Source organism: Zymoseptoria tritici, chromosome 1, assembly GCF_000219625.1.
Source record: "Zymoseptoria tritici IPO323 chromosome 1, whole genome shotgun sequence".
Classification (NCBI taxonomy): domain Eukaryota; kingdom Fungi; phylum Ascomycota; class Dothideomycetes; order Mycosphaerellales; family Mycosphaerellaceae; genus Zymoseptoria; species Zymoseptoria tritici.
In genome coordinates, this window is record NC_018218.1 from 986,009 (window position 1) to 1,006,251 (window position 20,243).

A 20,243-nucleotide genomic window follows, 5' to 3' on the forward strand; every position below is an offset into this window, starting at 1 on the left:
ATGAGAGGTGCGCCGAAGTCATGCTTGGACCAGCTGGGAGAGGATCGGATGGCCACCCACAACACAGCAGGAGACATCTTGCGACCCAGGAGTCAATGATGTCAAAGAGATGGCCATCGACGGACAAACAATACGTGGCCGAGCGCTGTGGCTGTGACAGTGAAGGACTAGACGGCGGCTTGCCTGAGCAGCCGCGTACTAGGCCTTGTACAAAGATATCTTATGTATGATACGATCATCGCTGGGTGCATCATGCTCCGAAGCTGTACAAGCATATCTACTCTTTCTCTATGGCTTTAATACAGATGGAAGAAGAGGACCTAGCCTGCGACATTCTCCGCTGTTCTCTCGCCATTGATACCCACTTTGCCCTCTGCCCTTTCTTCGACCTTGGCCGGAGCAGCGAACAGCTTTGCGATAGCTTCCACTGTTGTGTTGCCTCCGCTCAATATGATACCAACATTCCATCCTTCCTCTCCAGCTTCCTTCTCCACCAGCTTGCGGAACTCCTCATTGTACAGCATCACCGCCAGCGGCACCGCAGCACTCGGCTCAATGAACAGCTTCGCCCTCTCCATTGCCAGCTTCAACGCCGCTTTGATCTGCTCCTCGCTGACACTGTAGATCCCCTCCAATTGCTTCTTGTCTGTGATGACACCCCATGGATGAACTCCGACCGGCGTCCTTAGCCCGTCCGCTATCGTCAACGTCTTGACCTTCTCCACCCTCTTGCCCTCTTTCAGTCCAATCTCTGCATCGTTCGCTCCCTCAAAATTTGGCTCCGCTCCAAATACTTTGATTCCCGTGCCTTGCAACGCAGTGCAAATGCCACTCAACATGCCTCCACCTCCAATCGGCGCAATGACCGCATCTAACCTCCTCTTCCCCTTTACTCCCAGTCCTGGATTTTGTGCAATCAACTCCTCCGCCTGACTCTCCAACTCCAATGCCTGGGTCCCTTGCCCAAGCATGATATCCGGGTGATCATACGGCGGAACCAACCGTGCTCCAGTCTTCTCAATTAGCTCCGCGACCACAGCTTCCCGCTCATCACTTGTCGAACCCGAAAAGATCACATTCGCGCCTTGAGCTTGCGTGCCGGCAATCTTGGACGGAGTGGATATGCCTGGCATGACGATGTGGGCGGGTACGCCGTGGGTTCTGGCGGCGAGGGCGAGGGCTTGGGCGTGGTTACCTACAATCATCGAGCAGAGTCAGACGAAGGTGTCTTGTAGATACGTGCTTTGTATTAAAGATTGGTACCTACCACTACTATGCGTCACAACTCCCTTCTTCTTGACTTCCTCCAATCCCTCCTCTTCAATCAACCGTCCCAGCGCATAAAATGCGCCTCTCGCCTTGAAGGCTCCAATCCGCTGTTGATTCTCGCATTTGAAGAATAGCTTCACTTTCGGATTCGCTGTACATGAGGATACGTCGCCAGCGGGCTGACTGTCAGTGCGGGATGCTTGGGCCGTGCTAGCGATGTGATTGATCGTCTCGCATGTTGACGTTGGCGTGAGGTGGATGTAGCTTTGGATGCGCTTGTGAGCGATTTGGACGGAGGAGCGGGTCAGGGGAGGACAGGTCGAGAGGTCGGCCATTCTGAAGAAGCTTGAGGAGTGCTGTTGGAGGACAGAGAAAAGGGCAACAATAGTGAGGAAAAATGAGTCAATGACACATGTGGAATATGAGAAGTCAACGGAAGCAGAGGATCAAAGTGCAGGCAAAAAGATTCACCCCACACATGCCTCTTTCGGAGGCGCCAGTCGGAGTCGTGGTGGCATGTGGCATTCATTATTCTGTGGAGGTTCGCAGAAGTCTTTCCATGACGATAGCATTGGGAAGGATGTGACATACAGCAATGTGCTTCAGGGCCGCGTTTGATACCATATTGGGTCCAGCACTCATCTCTTCTTATTTTCCCTCTCAAGATATGTACAATTCAAATTACGAAGCCTTCAAAAGATGGAAGACCAGGCGGTCGTGCCTCTCGATTCTCCAGCAGACGCCGATATGCCTGTCAAACGCGCCATGCCCATTGCCCATGCATAGTCGCTGTGTCGCGATGTCAAAAGTACAACCCATAGAACGATACGATCCATCATGTGAAACGAATAAATCGCTGTCGAAGCCACATTGCCCTTCTCATTTCGCACAGCGTGCTTGTCCCCCTGCTTCTTACAGCCACCTCTTACGCTGTGTCCTCTCTCATGTCCTCGTCTTCTTTCTCTCACTCTGCTGCAGGGGTCGCAGTATTGACAGACTGGCTCGCCGTTCTCCTCCCCCAAAACCAGCCTCCAACGCCGCCAGCAGCAGGTGGTGTCTCGGTCGTGGCAGAGCCCTTCTTTCCGTTGGACTTGTCCTCCGCAGCAGGCGTCGTTTTGCCACTACCCGCTCCTTCATCCGAATTTGCACTCGAGAATGGCGTCGATTGCAGACTGAAGATCGAGCCCATCCTGGAGGGCTCCGGCCGGGCAGTCGTCTCGGCGTCACCACTCTTCGCACATGCGGCCGCGGCGGCGTTGGCTTTCGCAGCCTCAACCTTCAAAGCCTCCATTTCGGCCCTCATCTGTACCATTGCGGCCTCCTGCTGTCTCTTACCAACGGAGAGTGCCTTGCGGAGCTCGTCGACTTCCTGTCTGGCTTGGGCTTCGGAAGTTTTGGCGTTGACGAGCTCGAGAAGGAGAGCTTCTTCGGAAACGGATTCGTGTTCAGGAGTGGCGAAGACTTCTTGTGTAGCAAGAGAAGATGTGCGCTTGGAGAAGCCGCGGCGTTCTTTGGGGAGAGCGGAGCCGAATGGCTGCTCGGTGGCAGAGGGCGGAGTGGCGATAACGTCAGGTGGAGAATAAGTGCGAGGCGTGCCGGACCAGGGAGAGTCGCCAACGCGGACGGCGGAGCTCGCAAATTCGGTGGTGAGAGCTGGAGGGGAACGAAGAGAGCGTAGACTCTGTACGGACGATGACGATTCTCGTCGACCGAGTCGGAGTTCGCGGAGACCGCCCGGTGCCGGATTGGAATTGCGATTGACCGTAGGTGCTTGCTGCGAGCTCTGGAGCTCATTGCGCTCGACAGTACGGGCCTGCGCTTTGAGTTCTCGCAGGTGGTACTCGGTCTTCTGACGTGCTTTGAAGTCATCCGCAACGCGGAGGCGAAGCTCCCTGATTTCTGCTTGAAGATCCTCGCTCTCGGACTGGACTAAAGACATGGAAGCTTCTGCTGCGTCCAGGCGAGCCATCAAATCTCTCGATTGGGCCTCTGCTGCTACAAGCTGTTCTCGCGTGCGGGCTAGCGTTGTCCGCAGCTGAGCCTTCGTTTCCAGATTCGCCGAGAACCGCACATTGACCTGCAGTCGCTCTTGCATCTTCTCCACCAGTTCTGAGATCTCGTCGTCTGATGCGGTCGATTTAGCCTTGCCAGCATGAGTGTAGACGCTGTTCGGCCGAGACTTTTGCGGGCTGTCGACATCCTGCTTCTTTTGAGGTGGTGGCATAGTCTTCCGTCGGTGCTCCAAGTCCGTCTTGCGCAACTTGCTGATGAGCTCTTTCATTGCCTTATGATCCTCGCTACGGTCCTCCCTTTCCCGTTGCAGCATCGCCGCAAGCTGCGACTGCTCTCTTTGGGTCTCGCTGATGGCTACCAGCAAGTCTTCGATTTGTGCGTTGAGCTCTTGCTGTTCTCGGGCGTGGCTGGGCATGATCGATTCCGGCTTTGATCGCAGACTCGCGGAATCTGCAATGCTCTCCCGCATTGCTGCAGAACGTGCGTCCATTTCCGTCGCAGCAGTCGAGGCTATGCTGACAGCTCCTGACCCGGCGGTTGATGTACTGTCCTCGCTACTGCTGCTATCGGCAGCCATGGTGATGCTCTGCTTGCTCGGGCTCCGGCGCAAGAAGTTGGTAGGGCGACCAAATATGCTGATGCCGGCAGAAGGTTGCACCTCCTTCTCTGCTGATTGAGGCGAAAGGCTTGAGACACTTGGCGACACTCCATGGGTCGGCACCACAGGCTTGCTGGGAGTGGAGTTGTGACCGGGCGCCCAAATTCGTCCCAAAAATCTCCCTGCGGCCGCCTGCACGTCGGGCAAGAATCCGGCACTTCGACCAACGGTTTCGGAGGATTGATTGTTGAAGTCCTTCTCCAGCTCAGACAGGCGAGCGAATGTGACAATGTCCCCTAAAGAGGTAAAGTCGTCCACAAGGGCATCCGCGTCGCCTCCATAGCAATCCCACAGCTCCCGCCCAAGCAGAAGTTGCATTACTTCCTCAAATTCGGTCGTGGCCAACATCCTCTCTTCGTGCTGTCTCATCAAAGCCAATGCTACTCGCATCACTGTTTCGTTCGCGCCCTCCGCAAAGATGACGTCGTAGATACGGAAAAGCATCGGTAGAGGGCAGGTGACGGCGAAACATGACAGGAACCATTGGGATAGGTAAGCAGGCTCGATGCCCAATTCCGTGAGGTGGTTGTGGAGCTTGGAGTGGTGCTGTTGTAGAAGCGAGGAGAATTGATATATCCGCATGTGTAATCCCGAGAGGGATGGCAGGAAAGATGGTCGAAGAGAGTAGTGATCCATGAGGCTGTCAAATAGGTCAGCAGGTGTCACAACTCTCCATCGCTCGCAGTACTCACCGAACAAGAACGCAGAAAGCCTCACGCTCGCCCATGTTCATTAGGAGTGGTCCAACCAAGAAGCCCAAACCCTGGCAGTATCCGATGTCCTTGTCCTGCAGAGAAAAGCACTTCAACACTCTTCCAAGCATCTTCTGGCCTTCGCCTTCCGCATCTCGGAAAAGCTCAACCCCTGGGAAGCTGCGACCAACGTCCTTGTTGATGATACCTTCGTACGAGCTCTTCTCGTGCACAAGCTTGTCAAACGCATCTTCCAACACCTTCTCTCGCGCACCCGCCATGGAACTCCACACCACTCCTCTCAGTGGCAGCGGAATTCCAGAGCGAATCTTTGTCGTTGTCAACGTTGGCAGCCGAACCGCGGTCGAAGGATAATCTTGCACCAAGGCTGCCCAGAATTCTAGCTCAGTCATGGGCGGAAGCTCTGCTGGGACTTGCACATCCGCTGACAGACTGTGTCGAATAGCAGGACTATCGCGCTCTGCCACCAGCTTCTTCAAATGTGCCATGCTGGGTGGACGACTGCCTGCTCGAGCCCTCGCTAGCGCGCCCTTCTTACTTGACGAAGCCTTCGGGTCCGATGCAAACTTCGCGTTCTCCTGTTCCAGTCTCGCGAGTAGAAATGCAGTCGACTCGTCCTCAGCACCTTCTGGTATCGATTTGTCCTCTTTCTCCTGCTCTTCTGTCTTGTCCAGTGCAGACCAGTCCACTTGTAGCTCCTCTTCTGATGAACTGCTAGAACCCCTGTAGATCGCGTCGGTAGAACTGCGGCTCGTTTCTGTTACGGGCGTGTCGAGGCCTGGCTCAAGTAAGTCGATAGTGTCTAGAGTGGAGGTTGACGGCCTTCTCCATGATTGGGAATCCTCTGCATCGAGATCGGTGCTTTGTCTTGTCCAGGCCTCCCCTTGATGTTCCTGGACTTGAAACGCGGACATGGGCAATTGTGGGGAGTCGGAGGATGTGTCAAACAGGGTCGATCGGTTTTGTCCGTCGATCTCATTTCCAACGACAGCTGACCACTTGTTGTGTAAAATGTCCAGACTGCTTACTTTTCGCAAGTGCCGTCGTGACGTCCTCACGCGTGGTGTGTCAAGTGTGTCTTCGCTTTGCTCGGCTTCCTGCTCAGGGGTCGAGGCTTCGCATGCTTCGTTTTGCTCTGATAATGTGATTGACTCTATGCTGTCCATTGAGCGACGCTGGCCCGCCTTGGAAGATGCAGATGAGACGGAGGCTTTGGGAGTCACCGGCTGCGAAGGTGGAGATGCTAGGTGGTCGAGAGATGGATCGTGGAGGGTGGTCGTCGTCTTGAAGACGGGATGTGTTTGTTGATCGACGATGGGTGTATCGAGCTTTTTGTCAAGATCGGAATGCATTTGCTCAGGAGTGTCGGTAGGTTTGTGTGTCTCGTTGTCCTCCTCGTCTACAGCAGGTGTTGTGTTCGTGGCTGTGGGGTTATCCACGTGTGAGGTCGGCGTGTCTGCACGTGTCGTTTCCATGTTCTTCCCATCCACGCTCTTTCTGTCGGTCGCAATTGATCGAATGGAAATTGTCGGACTTGGTGGGTTGGCAAAGGCCGGCGAGCCTGAAGGGTCTCTTGACTCGTGGGCGGCCATTGTTGCGGTGAAAGGGAGCTCAGTAGTCCTCTCCTCTAGAACCGAATTTCTCCTGCAATGGCCGTGGTCTGAACCGGCAGACCCAAGCCAAAGTATGCAAGGTATACGCAGCAAAATTATTAGTATTGTCGTGGTCCGTGGGGAACGGTGCAAAGGATCGTGCTCGGCGGGGCGCCTCTCACACAAGCTCTCTGATCGCGAACAAAGGGAACGTCGCAGTAACGGATAAAGACAGCAGAACGACCGGGTCGGAACAGCAATCAAAGGAGTGAAGGTTGCTGAACCAGGGACAGGGAATAGGATGGACGAGGAGGAGGTGAGAGTACGGAGACGCGGGAGAGGCAGACTCGCTTCTAAGTTCTGGGCCAGTATACACATCCTAGTCGTCCACTGTTCGAGCATTTAAGCTTTTCAGGGCGGTGATCTTCAGTTCAGGGGCAGAGTTTCTTTCGCGTTTGTCCTTTGACAGCTCCTATCCCGACTTACTCGACGCCACTGCTTCAACACATTGACTTCAGGGAGGATTGTTCTTCTCATCGAGTGGTCATACTGTTATCGTGTTGAGATTCTGATGGCGACATGCGCTCCGAATGACTGCATCATGAACAATGCGTCCCTCAAAACACGCGCGCGTGACATGTGACATGTGAATCAGGCACACTAGACGGACACCAGCCGGCCTGGCAACGGCTTCGAACTACCGACGCCGCTGATCTTCTGGGTGAGTGACTCTTGCACAGACAACGCGGAACGTGAACATTCAAGAGTTGAAGCTATATGTCGACATATTCTATGCCATTCATGCTAGTTTACATGGTTGGGCACGGCTGACACACTCTACAGAGCATAGAACCCTAAGCTTGATGAGAGTTTCACAGAAGCTGGCTTGATCCCCAGCATCGAGTGTCGAAAGAATCTCGAGGACGCTCAATGGAAGTTGTGATGGAGTAGGCCACGTCGGTCATTGATGTGATTCCGATCGAAGCGAAGTGGGTGTCATTGGTTCAGGACTTCCTCGCAGCGGCCTTCTGAAAATGCAATTTAGCATTAAACTGGGAATTGTAGAAGAGACAGCGACATACGAGATAGCAATCCTTCAGCATCATGAACTCTCTCGCGCACATGTCCTTCTTGACGTTCTGGTAGCTGGCCGCCACGCACTTGCCATAGACAGCTCCCTAGCAAATGTTCAGTTGACTGTATATCGATCCGAGTTTAGAGTTGTTGAACCTCAGTAGTGCACTTGGCTGTCGCCGTTGCAAACTTTTCGATTGGTCGTGTCCGTCCGGGCATTTCTGGAGTGTGATGGCGATGGTGAAGCTGATGGATGAGCATTGAACCAATTCCAACTCGTGAAGTCATCGACCAAGGATATCTCTCATTGGTCGATTCCTCCTTCGCGCTAGCGGAAGTTCGATCTGGTGAATTCATGACAACGCTCCGGCGCGTAACATGGAATCCCCGCCGCGTCGCAACTCTCGGCTTCATCAACAATTGTTTCCACCATACGATACAACAAGCATATCACAGGCGCATCTAATTAGAACAGCCCAACACATGCTATTGCTTCTTCACGCCCGATGACCCGACACTTCTCGAAGCGCGTGCGCAGAAAACACCTCAGCCCATTCCGCACATGAATGGCAATGGGGAAAGCCGCGAGCTGCCAGTACTGAGCGATGCTGGTAGGTCGCTGAAACGTCACGGAGGATGGTTGAATCGCAGCAGCTTACACACTTACAGAAATCAACACTCTCTACGCCATTTGCCTCGCCGCGTCCCAATCGACTATCCCACCATTTCAAGCGCTATACGATGCATACGTGGAGCAATTCGACCTCGAAGGGCTCGACAAACAGCGCGACAATAAGATCTTCCGATGGGCCACAGAAGTGGGCGAGCAAGCGCGGAGATACTACCGGGATGGCCAACCTACGGACTTTCGGCCTTTCGTGAAGAGCTTGTTTGAGGCGCATAATACTCAGATAGAGGGTCTGGAAGAGTTTGAGCAGTCCATCCTTTCCACGCCGTTGCAGCCAAGGACATCACGACCTTCGCGGAGAGTGTCCTTTGACAATGTCTATCTAGAGGAGACATGGCGCAGTGATGAGCTAGAGCCGTCGCCAGGACGGGCTTGTGAGGAAGAATTAGGACAAGCGTCGCGAGTACGAAGGGATACTCCGTACCGGCCGCGAGCTCGGTCTGCGAGCAGTCATGGATACATCCCTTCCCAAGAACCAGCTCCACGACCTTCACAACATGCATCCCCACCTTCTGAGTACGGGTCTGAGGAAGAGAGGAGCCTGGTCGTGCAGCTTAAGGATCCAGAGGCGGAGCTCATGAACAGGTGCGAGGCCTTTTGGGAAATATCTGACATCAGGCTGGCAAGACGCTGCTTTCAGGTCTGGCGCGAGCGGGCCATGCGACTCGGCGGAGAGCGTCTACAGCTTGAATCGCAATTGTACGCAGTTGCTGTGGCGAAGGATCGCAGACATTTGCTCAAAGATGCCTTTGACGAATGGCACGAGAATTTCCTCGCGCGGAGACGAGCCGCACAGGAACGCCGAGCGGAGCTGGAGAGGGAGGCAGTCCTGGATGCTGTCTTGGACTATCATTTGCGTAAGAAGGATCAAAAAACTCTCAGAGACGCTTTCACACACTGGCTCGAGTCTACTCGCTATCAGCGGGAGGTGGTCGAGGAATGTCGAATGAGATTGCTCAAAGTGAGGTACTTCCTCCGCTGGCGGAAGCTTGCTGTTGAGAACGCACTCAAGGCGCGGAGTATGGTTATGCGGAAATGCGTGTCAATATGGCGCCAGAAGACTGCACGACGACAGCTGTTGGATGAGCAGGCAAAAGCTTATTTCAAGGAATCTCTGGCCAAGAGACACCTGCGGCAGTGGATGTGGCTCTGCAGGGAGCGAAGGGTCGAGGTTTGGCACGAGAATACAGTCAAGCGAAAGGCATTCACCTCCTGGAAAGCTCGTCTGCAGCTACACAACGACCAAGAAGATCAAGCCTACGACCAGAATGAGACGAAATTGGTGACCTCGAGCTTGCGGGCGTTGGGGCAGGGTCTCACACAGCGGCGAGAGTCAGTTGTGGTCGCTCAGGATCATCAAGACAAAAAGCTCATGGCCAGCTGCTACCGGGCCCTTAGCATTCGGGCCAAGCTCTCGCCATTGGCAACGACATTGTCAATCAAGGTCGACCTCGATCTCAAGAGGAAAGCCTTAAGCATATTGCATCTGCAATTTACCTTGACTCGGCAGGCAGCAGACATTGACCGTAAGCGAGTGCTGCACTCAGCCTGGACAGTCTGGAACGATAAGCTCCGGACCCGAGCCATCGGTCAACATATCGATCAGCGCATACTGCTGGAAAGCCTGTACAAATGGGCTATCCACACGAGAGCCAGGATATTCGAGCGTGTGCGTGGCACCAGACTTCTGCAGCGGACTTTTGCCTCGTGGAGGGACAAGCTTCGCACTACTACCGCGGCGCTGACGCAGTCAACAGCCAATTTTGACGCAAGTCAGCGCTGGCGCACTCTGAAGTACGGCATGCTGCGGTTGAATATCGCCGTTCGCAATCATGAGGACGCCGCTCGCGCTGCGACAGAGTTCTCCAATAGTCGAACACTACCAGACGTGCTTGATATTTGGAGAGTTCGTGCTGAACACGTGAATAAGCTCGGTCAGTGGGCTGTCGATGCTCGCTTCTACTGCCTCGCCACTCGCACGCTGAAGATTTGGGGCGACCGGACTGAACAGCACAAGCAGGATCGCCGAAAGGAAGCATACGCTCACATTCGTGCCCGGGTCAAGATAAGACTTGCTCGGGAATGCCTTACCAGTCTGCACGAGCGCGCGGCCGCGATTGGTACTCAGCGTGAGCAAGCAGTTCAAGTTGCACAAGCCCGCACGTTCGCTGTTGGCGTTCAAGCCTTCGACTCATGGCGAGAAAAGACTGCTGCTCTTTCCTCTCTGGCTATTCAGGCCCAAGCGTCTGACCAGCAGAAGCTTCTCACCTCAGCTTTGGCTGCACTGTTTCGTAATCGCGAGGACCTCGAGGACCTTGAAAGCCAGGCCCAACGCTTCCGTGGGGAGACTGATCAGGAGTTGCTCCGTAGTGCGGTTAAGCGCATTCAATGGTCTACGTTTACCGCTGCTCGACGCACGGAGACGGCAGATGCACTGTGGGCGAGAAATCGCGACCAGCACATCAAGCACATGCTACGGCACTGGGCTGCGCAAGCCGCAGCCAGGAAAGCCGCCAGGCTAGCAGAGATTGAGGAGCAAGACAGCAATGGCCGGCCAGAGCCAGATCCAGATGCAAGTCCGTCCCTTCGTCCTGCCAGTCGAGTTGCCGCGCGCTCTGCTGAGCGGCCCCTCTCGCGCCAACAGCCTCTGCCCGCCCGCGCCACGCCACCCTCGGCCGGCATCAATCTTCAGTCCTCTACAATGCCGCTTTCCGCAGCCGCGACCCCAGCATATATGCGTACGCCGTCCCGATCTCGCTCCCGTCGAGCCAATCGCTTTCGACCACAACTTCTCCCTACGCCTGCTCCCCTTGCGCCCATGACATTTGACAGGAACCTTGTCATCAGAACGCCAGCGTCAGCATCCGCGTCAAGGTTCAGACAGCCGCCGCAGAGACCGGCAGAAGAACCGAACGATGACCAGGGAGCGGGAGATGATACTGATGTCTTCGAGCGATCCTCCCCTGCGCAGATCACGCCTTTCGCAAGGAAACTACGACAGGGTGGCATTGCATCGGCTATGAAGGTTCCGCCGCTTTCGGCTTTACGAGGCGCCGGCACTGGACTCGGAAGGTCTTTTGGAGGAGCAACTGGTACGGGGAAGAGTGTGAGATTTGTGGGTGGTGGAGGAAGGTTTGGAAGTGGAAGAAAGATGGGAAGTTGAAGCTGGACCACTGGACAGCAGATCATACCAGATCAAGACCTTGTGAAGAACAGTGGCAAGGTCTATCTGTACTGTACGCTTCGTGGAAGATTTGGGTAATGCATAATGAGCTTCATGATGGCGTGGTTTATCACATGCGGTGCGTATTGAATGGTTGGTCTAACCACATCGGGTCTAGCGCGCCATATTCGCAAGACGCCAATTCTAGGATTATAACATTTCAGCTGACACTTTGACACAGCACAACACCAACACCAACAACAAACACAAGAGCAATGGAGGACGATGGCAGGCGATCGGAAAGCCCCACGGTCGAACCCTCATCAATTGTTGTGAGAAGAGCTCGAGCTCTAACCGCGCCGGCCAAAATCACATTCAAGGAAACTGCGCCCGCCACGTCGAAGCCTCAAGATGACACCACAACCAGCGATGAACCTGTGACGCTCGACGCCGAACCCGATCACAGACTGTATGACGCAGACCGCATTGAAGTCTCTTACAAATGGACATGCGACAGACTTGACAAGCGCAACATCACGCCTAGGACTGGATGGGCTTTGCAAATGCACCAGCTTCGATGCCTCAAAGCTCTGAGACACGGCGTGACTGATGACTTGCAAAGGGAGATTCAAGATTTTGAATCGACAATGGACACCGAGAGCTGGCTGAAGGCAGCGCTTCCCGACGACATGTATGCAATGACTCAAGAGGTTATTGCTTTGAGATGGCTCCAAGTCCTAGCGTTAGTAGGAGATTTCGTGAAGATGGATTGCGCTAAGATTCGAGAGGCGGCGCGGAACATGCAACGAGAGGGCGTGAATCTATTGTCAGGAAGGTACCAATGGACAGAGATCAGCGCTAAGCTCAAGGAAGAAAAATTGATTCATGAGAAGTATGGAGATGCGCGAAAAGATCAGACGAAGACATACCGCCAAGTTTACGAAGCGGCGCGCTATGCTCAACTAGACTTTGACGAGGTCTGTCTTTGCATCCACACATACGGCCAGCGGAACGGCGTGTTCCACAATGACATCGAGGACAAGATCAGAGAAGGCTACTTCAGCAAACTGGCGTCCACTTTGTACAGAACGAATCAAGAGCTCTACAGTCTGGTCCCAGTCGAGCACCAAGAGACGGCAGATTTGTTACGGCGATACTTCCGCAAATTGCGCGACCGCTGGTTCGAGTGCTACGAGCTGGACAATCCAGATACATGGCAAGCAACAGAAGACCTGAAGCAGGATCGCATCAAAAGGAGACAGTCTGGAGAATCCTCAGTCCCATCAACTCCAAAGAAGCCATCAGTAGCTGTACCGAAGTCATCGCCTATCCAAACAGACGCCAGTACGAAATATTTGCAGACTCCGATCGCAGCACCTCCGCACTATCGGCTTCCAACGACGGAGCAAATGCCGCCAGCTCAGAACCACAGGCCGGCGAAGCGTGATCTCAGCGAGAATGCTCCGCCCAGCGGTCGTGAAGCCAAGCGTTCAAGGAATGCAGCTTGGCAAACTGTTGTGCATCGAGACATCGAGCTACACAACAAGCAACAAGAGATAGAGAATCATGACGAGGTCTATGCGCAGTGTAAGCTGGCAGTGGCAGCTCAGCGCCAAAGGCTTCTGGAGGAGAAGAACGCATACAGCTTCGCTAGTGGAGCTGGGCAATATGATTGCTGATTTGCGGGCGGTACATGGTCCAGATCCTCCTGAGGACCTGAAGGTCGAGATGGAAAAGCTTGGGGTCACTGAGAAGAGTCTCGAGAAGAAGTGAAAGGCATGCAGCTACCCGGCAAACAAGGCACGTATCAGTACAATGGATGTACGTAGTAGTAGAGCCAGTCTTTGGGGGTTTGAAGAGGGTGAGGACCACGAGGGCACCGGAAGAGGTCTTATAGTGGTACATGTCTTCCTTTGATACATCGCGCACCATGACTACAATGAAGATCAGCCTTGCCTCCCATGTAAACGCCTTGCCATGCCATGCCGGGCCATTGATCGTAACCTCAAAACTCCGCCCCGAATTCCCATTTATCGTTGCCCATTCACCACAAACTCCCCCTCTCCCGATGACTCCTAACAGGTACAAACCTCGCCTCCCTCGTCGGGTCTCTCCCCATTCCTGCGCCAGTCTCAGGCGGCGGCGCACTTCCCAATCTCTCTCTCCTCCTCGCTCCAAGGTCAATACTCGAAATCTCGCGAGTCAACGCATCAGTCCCATAGTAATCATCGACTGGCTGCTGACCATACGACGAGCCAAGCGGGACTTTCGGCGGCACGCTTGGTGGCGCACTGCTCTCCCTTCCACCTCCAAGGGATCGAGAGAACGGGTGTTGCTGCTGATATTGAGGCTGTGATGGCGAGCCATACGACCTCTCATACGGATTCGGCACCGGGCTGAATCCTTCATGACTGCGGAAGTCCTGCCCTCCTGGGCTCTGCGCGGGACCCGGGGAATTCTTCTTCTGCAATCGATTCCTGCCTTGCTGTGCTGGCTCCGGAGGGGGTTGGCTCGCTGCCTTCAGACGTACGTTGATCACTGTGTCTTTACCCACTCTGCCTCCCGTGCTCGGAATTGCCGTTCTCGGACCGAAGTCCCGGTCCCGTCCTAAGCCATACGTCTTTGGTCCGACGTTACTCGTGCCCTTTGGTGTCGGCTCCGGAGCCCAGGCTTCGACAGGCAGATGGTCCGAAGGATCTATCTCTTGGCCGTGCCAGCCGACGATGGGTCCATTGGAGGCCTGTCCGAGGTCCGAAGTGGGACGGTGGACGTCGAAAGAGTCGGGCGAGAATGGGATGGCGGGAGACTCCGAGAAGGACGGGCGTGGAGAGACAGACTTGCGAACGGGAGTTGGAGCCATGCGGGTTGGAAGGACGCGAGTCGGTGAAGCTTGAGAGGTAGAGAGAGGAGAACCATCCGCCGACTCAAAGGCGCGGACCGGGAATTGGATCGAAAAGCTTGATTTGGTGGGCTTGCTGGCGGCGGATGATCGGGCAGCCGGCGGTTGCGGTGAGCTAGCCCGAGGTTTGACAGGTGGATTCTGTTCACGGCCGTGATACTCTTGTGGTGGTTCGGAAGCGCCGCGGTGATACGGCATTGGGCTTCTCGCTCGAGGAACTTGCTGCGAAAGAGGATGAGGTCGAGTCGGCGTGCTGGAATCGACAAAACTGCGACGACCCGCAAGACCTTGTCCGATAGGTGAAGATGCTTGATGCTGTGGAGTGAGATTTGGCGTTGATTCGTAGCTCCGGACATACGGCGAGTTGCCGTATTCATCCATGGAGCCAGCTCTAGCAGGAGGCGCGCGTAGGGGAGCTGTCCGAGGCGGCGTGTAGCCGCGCTCAATGCTCTGTACAGGAGAAGAACCATGCATGTGTTGCTGTCTCACACTTGGCGGTGTAGCTCCGTATCTCGCGGTGGGAGTCTGATACGGATGAGCATGCGTGGACGCATAATTCGGCACAGCTGGAGAGCTGTTGGAGTGCATCGGAGGTGGCGGTGGTGGCGGAGACGATGCTATGTCATTCTCGACGTATGGCTGCACACTAGGATGTGCAGAACCATATTCCTGCTCCCAACCCGGAGGCACATCATTCCTCCTCTGCTGCCGAAGGTGCTGGTATTGATATTCGACATCCGGAATCTGCTGCGGCCAGTTCGACTGAGGCGGGAAGCCCGCATTCTCATATTCGTGGTTTTCCGCATGCAATGTAGGCGCAGCTGGTGCGGAGTGCGAATGCGGCAGACCAATGTGGCTCGCCGGACGCAACGATTGTGGATGTTGATGTGGCGGCTGAGGTTGCGGAATAGGATGACTCTGCTGTCTCTGCGCAAATCGAGGCTGAGCAGGCAGACCACGCTGACGACTGCTCGGCGCCAGTTGAGGCAGGAAGTCTGGTTGTTGCATTGCTTGGTTGGCGTAAGGGTCGTAGACCTCCGGATCTGGGTTGGCATCGTATTCTCCGAATTGCTGACTCTGGTCGTGCGCCGACACAGGACTATCCTGGTGGAGTGGGCCATGTCCTGTCAGCGTCGCTGCCGAGTGAGGATAGTTGAAAGTCTGCGGCGGCATCGAGCTCGTACGAGCATGCATTTGCAGATCTCGTGGTCCATGTTTCGCCCTTCCGGGTTGCGGACGCTCGGGTATAACCACAGGTGTCGTGACGGGAGCATTTGGGTTGCTCGGCAGTGGCCTCCTCTTCACCTTCGGCTGCAGGCCACCATATTGTTGCTTCAACTCATCCGCCACAGACACAATCTCTTCTCCCTTGACCGGCTTCTCTCGTGAATCGTAGTACGTCAACTCTATCCGCAAGTCGCCAGCGTATTTTCCTTTGCAGTTGAGCGATTGCCACAGATCCGCCTTTCCTCCTCCGGGTACAATGACATCGTTCAGACCAACCCAAGCTTCTCCAATGAGGTCCGTTCGCTTATCCTCGCTGAAGCAGGAAATTTTGAGGTTGTAGTAGTCGGGCGAGTCGTGAACGGTGAAGCGAAGTTCCTGGTCCCTGTGTAATGTGCCTGTCAGCATTGTGTTCCAATTCCCATTCTTCTCTGTTGCTGCCTCACCACTTCGGCGTTTGTCCACCTCGACGATCCGTCTCTGTCTTTCGCGCTTCTTTGCCCAACCTCGCCGCACAGTATGGATTTTGTTTGCCCATAGTCTTCCGGTTGGGCAAGTTCTTTGCACGATCCACCACCAGCACAAGAGTACCTATTTCGGGCCCGTCCACAGTCATGTCGGCGAAGATACCCGCGGAGTGAGGACCATTGGTGGCCATTTTGGATGCCATTATCAGCCGCAGGGGGATTTGCCGTCGTGGCAGAAAGGTCTATCGAGGTGCTCGGAGAGAGAGGAGAACCAGACGGATGCTGTCGTGTTGTTGCTGGGTTGTATACATAGAATCTGAAGCAAGGTTACCGATGTGGCATTGTCGATTGTTTCTCCGCTCGCAGGAGAAGAAAGTAATGGATCAACGAATGAAGTCAATCAAGACTCGAAGCGAAGGGTGGATCGAGAACACAGCATGTGTCAATGTCAAGGCGCAGTAGATCGAAGGAAGTGAAAGAGGTGAACTTGAGCTTGGCACCGCGAGGCTGGGAATCGAGATGGCGCGTCGTGCTGGGATTTGTTCCTGCTTGGTCTCACCCTGCACCACTTTTGGACATTCATTTGTCTTCTCATCTCGTTTCAAAAACTCTCTATTCTTTACACGATTGATCCTTTTCAATGCGAGATACAGGAATGGCATCAATGAAGGGCGACGACATCATCGCCAGTCCTCCGGCAGAGTGGAGCTCAAAGCCGTTTCTCGCTTGTTTACCTTTAGCCCATTCTGGGCAAAGCTCGAGTCGATCGCATCACATGAATCGACCTTGTCGGGGCATTGCAGACCGTCTTTCTGACAACGACGAGGGACTGACCGAACGTCCTCCTGCGTCGTCCTTGGAGGGAGAACCTGCAGAAGAATGAACGAAACTGGCGATTTCATGACGACCACGTGGGCAACATGAACGACATTTCGCCTCTCACCCCTCTCCGGAGTCCAATTCCGATCCATGCAAGCATGACGAGGAACGAAGACATCCTTGTCGCGCAGAGCATGCAACCAACTTCTGCGGTTTCAACGAACTGCTAAAGACAGGAACTGTCCTCAGTATATGCCACAGCTAAGTCCATTTCGATTCTTTCTTGCTTGTCATCAAGCCACCGTTCGCAAACATACCTACGACTTCCAGCAGCAGCTCCACTCCTCAGGACCGCCCACCATGGTCGACGCAATCCTTGGCCTGGCCCTGTCCCTGGCCACAGTAATGCCAACCGGTATCTCCGTCGTAACAGGCGTAGCCCAAGGCGTCTCCGAACAACACAAGCAAAATGCCGACGCCGCGAACCAAACCCGAATGCTGAAGTTCCACCTAGACGTCGAGACCGACCCTCCCTTGCCTTCCTCACATCCTCTGCACAGCTCCATCCTCACGATACACGATAGCAAGCTTTACATCGTGAGAAAGAACCCGGAGACGAATCTACCAGCGAATGGATGGCATCCGTTCACGGGATTCTATATTGCATACCCAGATAACGATCGATGCTACACCCGTGGGCTGGTGAGCACCATTTCCGTCGATCCGCCGGTACTGAACTGGATCTACATCGATAAGGATTCGCATCGTGCCTGCTGTGCTACTCGGACAGGCAGTATCGCACATCATGTCGGCTCATACGACTGGACGACCGAGGAGAACGAGGACTCACGGGTGACGCTCGATGGATGGGAGGGATGGGTGGCCGTGGAGGAAGAGGAGGGCGTGTGGGCGGTGTTCTACGATTGGGCAGATAGTGGTTTGCAAGGCAAGGTGGGCAAGGGTAGGAGGAAGGAGGACGTGATGTTGAGGAGACGGGTAATCACTGGACAAGAGGTGAATCAATGGGGGTTGAAAGAGGAGGGTAATATTGGTTTCAAGAAGACGAGGGAGGTGTGAATATCGTTTCTTCGGTCATGGAGAAATTGTTCTCATTGAGCAGCTGTCAAGACTGGATATGGGACAACTCTTACTTCTCATTCGCCTTGACGTCCTCGTCTCCACCTCTCACATCCGCCGCGACGCGCTCCTTATCCTCTGGTCCTCCGACACCCTCAAAGTCTCTTGCCTTGGCGGTCTGTCCGGTCTTTGGGTTAATGCCACCCTCTGGCATGTCGCGGTTGTCGCCAGCACCTGAGGCTGCGGAGCCAATAGTCACGGTGCTGCCGGGGAATTTTGTGGTTGCGGAGGCATCGATGCCGGACTCTGTGGCTGTTGAGGAAGTTAGTGGAAGGTTGCAGGCGATCCGAGAGCTATTCACTTACCGGTATCGCTTTGCTGCGTCTTCTTGTTGCCCTTGGCCTCTTGTGTGTTCAGGTCACGCTCAGCCTGCTTGGCGATCTCCAGAGGGTCTCTTTGGTCGGTCGACATGTTGTATGTTGGAGAGTCGTGGAGTGGATAATGTGGTATGGTTTTGGTCTTCAGATGTTCAATGGATGTCACGAGATGTGTTCGAGAACGGTCAATGGTTTCTCCAGAGGAAGGTTTGATGCGAGGTACCTCTGTTATATATTTGGTACTTCTCATGGCGTCGTGCAATGGCATTGATCCCGTCATTACGTGCGTGATGTCATGAGCGGTCAGAACGACCAGGAGAAGGAAAATTGTCTACTTGAGCTCCACTGATTCTTTGGTCACTCTTCGGTGCAACTGCAATGGCATCATGAAGCATCAGAAGTGCTTAAATTGTTTCATCGACCACTGGACGAGTTGGTCGTGGTTGTTCTCGTGTTGATGTCGCGGGCTGTGCTCCTCCGGAGTCCGAATGTCAGCAGTAGAACTAGCGCGACCCTCTCGCGTCAGCGTGAGAGACATTCCTCGTTCACTTCACTACCTCACACTCCGATTCAGAGCATCGAGCAGAGTCGCAAGACTCTGTAGATGAGCGCTACGTCGAGCGTGCATGGGCTTGGTTGCGATGCTCGAACGCGATCGTAGGTAATAGTAACGAACATGAGTGTCTCCACGAGAAAGCCTCCACTTCACGCAGCTGGATGGCACTTCTCTTGGACTCTCACTCATATGTTTGAAATACCTATTGCAATGTACTGACCTAGGATGGCTCAAGTCGAAGGGCGGAGTGAGGTCAGGAAGGCACGACTCCCAGTCTGACGTGCTTCGTGCATTACTCGAAAATGGCGCCCGTGCGGAAGACGTTGACATTCACATCACGCGCTCCTTCGAGGGTCTACAGGTTCTGGCCAATGTTGGCTGCGACATGAAAGCACTTGGTCATGTGGTCCTTCAGTGAGTTTTTTCTTCATTGCGTTCATGCTATCTTTCGTCGCCCTAACACCACCCAGGAACTTCGCATCCGACCGAATCGTGCTTGACTGGCTTCTCGATCAAGGAGTCGACATCAATAGAACCGATTGCCGCAGGCTCGACTGCGGATCTCACCTCGCAGAGGATGAATACGACGACTCGCTCCATGTCCTGAACCAGGTTGCAGCCAACGGAGATATCATACTCCTAAGGTACCTGGTGGCCAGAGGTGCCGACCTAACAAAGAGTGTGGCATTGCACGCTGTGTCGAGATGCCACGATCTTGCAGCTTCACTTCCGATGCTCTCTTACCTCCTCGACGAGCAACACCTTGACATAGATACCGACAACGACGAGTTTCGATACCTCAACAACAACCACGAGAAAGACATCGGCACGCCTTTGTGCCTAGCGATCTACGAGAGGAACCTTCCCGTCGCACTAGAGCTCATTGCTCGCGGCGCCAACGTGCACAAATTCGGAGGCCGTGGCTGCGAGCCGGTGAAGAAAGCCATCGGCGAAACACGGGATCTGGAGAACGGATGCCTTCTACCTGTCATCAGACCACTGATAGCGGCCGGTGTCGATGCTTCATATGCCATGGAGCACGCTATCATTGTGCTACGCTTAGAGCCAGCAAAGCTTTTGCTGCAATGTGGTGCGGATCCGGTCACCGGATTGAGAGAGGCTCTCGAGCAGGACGTGGAAATCAGGCGAAAGGGTTCCCGTGCAATGAGAGAAAGAAGTCAGGCCATGGTGAGACTGTTGGAGCATTGGGTTGAAAAGAGAAAGGGCCCTTATTACCCAGAATAGCGCGAGCAGTGCTTCTGCCGGCTACAGTCATGACGGATGATGCAGCATGCTCCACTTTGAGAGCCCTTGCAGGCGCTGAGATAACATACTGTGCCGCATGGGCGGCTATGCAAATGCCCCGCGCTTACAGCCAATTCACTGAGACTTAGCAGCGCCATGTTCTTCCTCCACCATCGAATGCAGAACAATATTTGAAAAGTGCATGTCCAGCATGGACATCTTCGGCATTTTCGTCAGGCTGTAGGTATTCTCCACATCGCATTCGAGTGACGGCGCTGACCGCAACCGCTTCGTAGCGTCCTGAGCTCTCGTTCCCGGACGTTCAAAGTCGGAATCTTCTAAACCACTTAGCTGAGGATTGTAGAACGATGCATAATCAGGATGAGCAGCAAGGAACCTGGCCTGGTTC

The 20,243-nt window shown here is 54.4% G+C and overlaps 6 protein-coding genes across 6 annotated transcripts; 2 read left to right on the plus strand and 4 right to left on the minus strand.

The window, feature by feature from the left end:
• Nucleotides 1-320: 320 nt before the first annotated feature.
• MYCGRDRAFT_33257 (uncharacterized protein) lies at nt 321-1,604 on the minus strand (the record flags this gene model as incomplete). Its single annotated transcript, XM_003857641.1, has 2 exons — nt 321-1,195; nt 1,268-1,604. The coding sequence occupies 2 exons, from the start codon at nt 1,602-1,604 to the stop codon at nt 321-323; spliced, it is 1,212 nt and encodes a 403-aa protein (XP_003857689.1).
• A 269-nt stretch (nt 1,605-1,873) lies between these two features.
• MYCGRDRAFT_65146 (uncharacterized protein) lies at nt 1,874-9,774 on the minus strand (the record flags this gene model as incomplete). Its single annotated transcript, XM_003857640.1, has 7 exons — nt 1,874-2,778; nt 2,950-3,434; nt 3,531-3,740; nt 3,813-3,917; nt 3,987-4,580; nt 4,633-5,367; nt 9,725-9,774. The coding sequence occupies 6 exons, from the start codon at nt 5,139-5,141 to the stop codon at nt 2,234-2,236; spliced, it is 2,448 nt and encodes an 815-aa protein (XP_003857688.1).
• A 3,440-nt stretch (nt 9,775-13,214) lies between these two features.
• MYCGRDRAFT_106842 (uncharacterized protein) lies at nt 13,215-16,165 on the minus strand (the record flags this gene model as incomplete). The annotated part of the gene is made up of 2 exons (XM_003857639.1): nt 13,215-15,678; nt 15,740-16,165. The coding sequence occupies 2 exons, from the start codon at nt 15,961-15,963 to the stop codon at nt 13,215-13,217; spliced, it is 2,688 nt and encodes an 895-aa protein (XP_003857687.1).
• An 819-nt stretch (nt 16,166-16,984) lies between these two features.
• On the plus strand, nt 16,985-17,656 carry MYCGRDRAFT_33930 (uncharacterized protein; the record flags this gene model as incomplete). The annotated part of the gene is made up of 1 exon (XM_003855912.1): nt 16,985-17,656. The coding sequence occupies one exon, from the start codon at nt 16,985-16,987 to the stop codon at nt 17,654-17,656; it is 672 nt and encodes a 223-aa protein (XP_003855960.1).
• Nucleotides 17,657-17,675: 19 nt separating this feature from the next.
• Nucleotides 17,676-18,190, minus strand: MYCGRDRAFT_106843 (uncharacterized protein; the record flags this gene model as incomplete). Its single annotated transcript, XM_003857638.1, has 2 exons — nt 17,676-17,968; nt 18,022-18,190. 2 exons carry the CDS (start codon nt 18,125-18,127, stop codon nt 17,727-17,729), a joined length of 348 nt encoding a protein of 115 aa, XP_003857686.1.
• A 420-nt stretch (nt 18,191-18,610) lies between these two features.
• MYCGRDRAFT_102079 (uncharacterized protein) lies at nt 18,611-20,028 on the plus strand (the record flags this gene model as incomplete). The annotated part of the gene is made up of 2 exons (XM_003855913.1): nt 18,611-19,003; nt 19,060-20,028. The coding sequence occupies 2 exons, from the start codon at nt 18,975-18,977 to the stop codon at nt 19,832-19,834; spliced, it is 804 nt and encodes a 267-aa protein (XP_003855961.1).
• Between the last annotated feature and the right edge of the window lie 215 nt (nt 20,029-20,243).